General features: G+C 45.4%; 1 protein-coding gene across 1 annotated transcript; it reads left to right on the top strand.

Annotated features, from left to right (window-relative positions):
* Positions 1–265: 265 nt before the first annotated feature.
* On the top strand, positions 266–2,713 carry LOC144169805 (U-scoloptoxin(01)-Cw1a-like). The gene is made up of 3 exons (XM_077699167.1): positions 266–281; positions 955–992; positions 1,615–2,713. The coding sequence occupies exons 1-3, from the start codon at positions 266–268 to the stop codon at positions 2,029–2,031; spliced, it is 471 nt and encodes a 156-aa protein (XP_077555293.1). The 3' UTR covers positions 2,032–2,713.
* The last annotated feature ends 3,245 nt before the right edge of the window (positions 2,714–5,958 follow it).

The following is a 5,958-nucleotide window of genomic DNA, read 5'->3' as shown; positions in this document are numbered from 1 at the left end:
CATGATTGTTTTTCGGTCCCACAAGGATTTCTCCGAAGGATGATTTTACTGCAAAGGTACTGCCTGCCTAGGCAGTTCAAAAATTTGGTCGTGGATGGTATCAAGTAAAAGGCTACTCAAGGTACGACCTAAGATACTATGTGGCCAGTAGGTATTTCGTGATTAGTATATGGAGAGCTTTGCGCGACTGGTCACGACTAAAGCATTGCAGATCATGTTATAACACGTGGACTGATTACATTTTCCTTCTCTTTTTCAGGACAAGATGAAGTTCCTAATAGGTAAGCATCACTTGCGGTCTCTCATTTCCCGCGTTATTTATGTACCCAGGTGCGGAACTTTAAAAAGACCGATCACTAGCAACCAATCGGCTACACATATATAACGAATACAGTAAGAAAAGAATAAAAATGACTTCCATAGCAAATGTCACGTTCAATAAATATGGTTAGCCAAAGTAATGGTGAATACAACAGAATGCACATTACAAGGGCGACCGTCTGTGCGGTGTGATAACATTAAATTTTACGAAATGTAACAGGCAGAAATATTCGAATTCTCAAGTATAAGTGTGTATGAGCCACAGCAAGAACTTTAAGTCGGGAAGCGCCATTTACTTGGGGCGTAAGGAGATTATGTGGGCTGATGAATACGACTGAATGATAGGCGTTTGAAGGATAACCGCGAATCATAAGGGAACCATAAATATTTTCTAAATTTTACGCCAACGTGTCTGAATAAATTCATTGTTCACTCAAACTACTCTACATAAAAAAGATATGGTTTTCTCCGTGTATTGGCGCATTTTTGATTTTCCGCTCAATACGCGTGTCTGTGCGCTGTGCCGCAAAGAATGCTCAGTAAACTACGAAGCGCTTAGATAACCATGTGTTGCTACTCCCCCCCTCCTCATTTTTTCACCGTATTTGATGACCTAAATTCTGCTTTTTCCAGCCTTTGCTGTGATGACCGTTGCGCTGGCACTGCCAAGAGTAAGTAATGATTTGTTATAAACACGTAATCATATTGCTTTAAACGCGTCTTCGTGCCGCGTCATTTGTGTGCCTGGTTGAGGGGCTACGGGTCACCCTAAATGGAACATGTGACCCCTTCCATGATTGCAATAAAATACGTAAGGAATGGCACCTGGAACAGACTGAAAGAGAGCCTTTAAATACATTGGCTCAAACGGTGAAATACTATGATGGTAAGATTAAAACGCCAAAGCCGACAGCGGAAGATAGCATGCAGGTTGAGTTTTGTCGGAACATCGCAGAATAATTTTTCTCGGTAAGCAACAAAGCAATAGTCAACAAAGCGCTAGCGATATTTTAAGATTTCGTTAATGGAGTCTTTATTTTTATTCACCTGGTGCAGAGGGATATTAATAGCACGCTTGCATTGTCAAATGTGTGCGTGGTACGCTTGAGCACAGTGGAAAGGTTCTCTGTATAGTACACCACTGTCCGCAATCTACAAAATCAAATGGTTTCGAGCGAGAGAAGACCATGACAACTGTGCACCTGCCAGGATAGCCTCGAGATTGGATGGTTATTTTCCGGCTCGGCAAAGGGTAAAACTGAGCCCTTTCGCCTGTATTCTTTATATTTCCAGTCAAAACGGGCCGCGTACGATCTGCCTGATGGCGCCGAGCTTCTTGTAGGCGGCGTGAAGACCTCGTTCCAGTGTCCCGCCAAGAACGGCTACTTCGCCGACGTGGACAACAACTGCCTCATCTTCCACGTCTGCAACGTGGTGCCCAAGGAGGATGGAAGCACCGAGGTGCAGCAGTACAGCTTCCTGTGTGGCAACCAGACGATCTTCAACCAGCTCAGCCTCACGTGCGCCTTCGCTGAGGAGTCCGTGCCGTGCAACAACGCGCCCGACTTCTTCTACATAAACGACAACATCGGCAATCCAACGGCACCCCTGCACACCGAAGCCGACCTGCAGAAGGCCCTGCCCCTTATCCCAGGATTCCGAGACGGTGGAGCCGCGCCACCACCTCCCCCGGGTCGCCGGCCGTTCTAGACCCCCGTCCGATTCGCACCATATACCATGCTACGCCTCTGCGCACACGCTCAAAAATGCTAGCTGCGCTTTGCGGGGAATGACGGGCTATTAATCGCGCTGAATAACCTCCCCATGACAGGCTGCGGCAGCCGGGCATCTTACCGTACAGATCCCTTCCCCTCCTTCACAAATACGCATTTCGACATTGGGCAGGAGCAGAGCGCGTCGACACTGTCCGGGCGTGTGTCCGCTCTACTGAAGACGTCCTTTTCTGTTGACATTTTAACATGTGTGACGCATATTGGCGCGTCGTTCCCTCCTAAGGAAATAGTTCACACTCATTTAGCATTTATACGTCATAGTTGTTTTAGCTGTCATCGTAATCATTTACTCGGAGCATTTACATTCCCTTCCCAGCCAAAATTCTTGCACTATTCCGCGTTCGGCTGCAAATCATTTATATCGCCTGAACTTGGTGATTTTCATTTTCACATTTCCGTCCGATAACCAGCATTGCACCATGGCTGCTTTAGGCTAAACACTCGCACATGCATACACGCTCGGTGACGGCATCGGTTTGCGGAGCTTCGCGGGGAAAAAAATACTCGTAACTGTGGTGTTCTGAATGCATGCTTAGTTACCTCCTTTGGCCGCGCGTATATATCATTATAGCCTCTGCCCTGCGTCTCACCTCTAGGGTCTTTTGGTGTGCTTCATTAGGCTGCATGGCATACAAGAAAAAAATGTACATTGCCCCCATACACAGAGAGAATCTGCATTGTATATTTTGCTTGCATAAAGTGGTTTATAAAGAAACCGACCTTGTGTTTCCCGAGTTTTCTTCGCCTAGGTCGTATCTGTGTAATGGCGCTGGAAATTCTTCGAAGCATGGCCATACCGAGGGATATACGACGCGCGGGCTAACCAGTGCTCTATGCTTTACGTCTCACCATGCACATACGCACAAGTTAAATTTTGAAGATGTTGTGACCCACCGATATTTCCTCGATTTTATCCTGTTCATTCGTTTTCATCAAAAACCCCAGCTTATGACGTGAAACCTCATAATTTTTTAATGTTTCCCCATGGAAATGCTTCAGCCCACTTTCGGAGGGAGTATCTAGGCTGGCAAGCAAAAAAGAAACACAAATTAATACAGTTTAAAATCTCTGGGTTAGATTTGTAAGCGGGGGATTGTGTGAATTGTGGTGGCAGCCGATGGAAAAAAGATTTTCCTGATGATTTATTTTTCAGTAGAACATAACTCTGACTAGAGAAACACGCAGCTGAATGATTTAGATTCATTCCACTAATGTTCATTGCAGTGTGGTCCTTTCAATTGGTTGTACAAAAAATGTCGCAACACCACAAAATGCACGGTGTTTTCTGTGTTTAGGCGATACTTACTCACGGGATTTGTGCAGGAAACAATGGTACACATCTCACAGATTTTGGGGGACAATTTCAGTGGAAAATTAAACCGTATCCTTCAAATCTAGCTCCACAAATTTCTTTCGATAGACACGTATCTCACCCTCCTAATTTCGCTTATTTTTAAGTTTTAACACAACCTGACAAGGCTACATCAAACTTTCGCACCCACTTTATGAGGCCCAACTTTCAACTTTGGGAACACATACAAATACGCACGGCTATAATTGTTACAGAGACCTTTAAAAAAAATCGTTTTTTACACTCCTTTGAAAACTGCGTGAGGCAGCTTGTAGATACTGCAACACACTGTGAATTTGAGCGGCTTTCTTGTTGAAAGAGGACGAAGAGTTAAGACAACCTGAGCGGCATCTCCCCAATGAAAGGATACAATGCTTATGCAACACGAATGACCACCTCGCTGACCTTCCACTCACGGCGTGGTCTTGCGTAGAGGTCGGGTGCATTGTCCGGGACAGCTTACCGAACGTTGTCATTACTTCTGCAATCCCATGGCAGGCTACAAAGAGCCGCTCAGAAGTGAGCAGGGCATTTCTTATCAATGGCCTGATCATTCTCTTGGATCTAGTAGTTCTGTACCGGCTGGTAAATGGAGCAACAGTTGTTTTGCGAGCTACGTAACAAAAGTAATTTTCTGTAAGCTTGTATTTTATAACGCTAAGACCGCTATGTAGGCAATGGTGTCTGCTCGGCACGATAGGTCGCGCTTAATCTGAACGCACAGAGCCACTAGCACCAAGGAGCTCAGGGCTCATCGCAGAGTAATGAGCAGCGAAATTCACTTCTTGTGAAGAGAACAAAAAATCTGACGGCCGCTTTACAATTTCGGCGCAAAGTATCGTATTGCAGGATGCAATCATACTACAGACAACAAAGTGAAACGGCCAAATAAGTACTTAATCCACTAAAGTGAAACGATTTGTTGTAGAGAGCCACATCTTGCAGCTCAACAGACTTTCGAACATCAAGCATGTAGCAGCACGCTACACTATAAACAAAGTTCAAATACCCCCCCCCCCCCCCCCCCCCGTCTAACGACGAGGATGTGTGAAACGCGGAGTTTTCTTGCGTACCAAAATTAAATGGCGAAGTGCCGAAGTCAAAGCCTCTCAAATCAAAGTCCAAGCGTCAACGGTCAAATCGCAAACCGCCTGCCAGTCGAAGTCCAAACTCAGACGACATCAAACGAATCGCTCACGAGAAAGCTCAGCGGCCCGCCCCCCTCCACCCATCGTCGTCGTTAGACTGAGGGGAGGTGAAATTTGTTTGAAGAGAGAATGCTCTAAAGGTGAAGTGTGTGGCGTGGTTTGTATGAAGAGGCGGCACGTATTAAAGGATTTAAATTTCATTGCCTTCGAAGTCAAAAGCCAACGAAATGCTGAGAGACCCGATTGCGATGATGGCGCAGTACAATACAAAATGATGGCGCAATCGGATCTACGTCGGTCTTATAACGCGAGGGGCCCAGGTTCGATTCCGACCACTGGAAGCGTTTATTTCTTGTTTCATCATCATATTCCTCCTCATCACCATCATTATGTGCAATCCAATACTGTAAAGTAGGCTTTTCTGGAGTGCGTTCTGGTTACGGAACCGCCAGCGGTGAGACCGAGAAAGCTTCGCTTTAATACGACCGTGGTATGGCTTTACCACAATGCACCAGAATCACCAATCGCGCTGCACGCGTCAAAAAAGGACCCGAGTTATGAACTGTGACATGCAATGTGAAGCTTTAATTAAACGTGATGATAGGCTCCTCTACTTACCTAAACCGATCAACATCATATTAAGCCATCTTTTTTTAATAAAAAGAATGCGTAAAACTGATATGAGGGAACCCTTTTTCAATAAGAAAATCCCGGTTAAAAAAGATACAATTCCTGAAGCTCGAACAAAGCTATTCCGGCCTGAAAGTTACTAAATCATCATTTTTTTTAAAATAAAAGAATGCGTAGAATTGATCTAAGCGAGCATTTTCGTAACAAAAGAAACCCCTGTAAAAAAAATCAAGTACCCCTCTGTCGAAACGACAACCAGGGGCTTAACCAGGGCGGGGGGGTTCGGTATCAGGACACCCTTGAAACTTATGCATGAAGAAAAGCAACATATATTGTTCGGGTATCCCGCGCGGTCTCTTTCTATTTTTTTTCCGGTGGCGTATGACACCCACGGAAATATTTTCCTGGCTACGCCACTGATGACAACAATAGGGAAACAAGAATCCAGTCCAACAGCAAATGACCCAACGCAGAAGGGAACGGACCTTATTTACCGTGGCGATCTCCTTTTGGGCAAGAGTATGACGTAAGACTAGGCGCTCTTTGTGACAAACCTGTTTCTTATCAGGACGGTTTATAGCCTTGCGATTGTGCTCTTTAGTGTTTTACTAATACGGGTATTCCATGGCTTTCCTTACCGTTCAGCAATCGGAGTCGCTAGACGGAGGGGGGCATTGTGTGTCTAACTTTGCACGTCCCTGCAGCCCTCTCTACT

This window comes from Haemaphysalis longicornis, unplaced genomic scaffold (assembly GCF_048455015.1).
Source record: "Haemaphysalis longicornis isolate Haplotype H1 unplaced genomic scaffold, Haemaphysalis longicornis Haplotype H1 scaffold_1, whole genome shotgun sequence".
Taxonomy (NCBI): domain Eukaryota; kingdom Metazoa; phylum Arthropoda; class Arachnida; order Ixodida; family Ixodidae; genus Haemaphysalis; species Haemaphysalis longicornis.
Note: the sequence above shows the minus strand (reverse complement) of the source record. Positions and strands in the feature narration are given on the sequence as shown.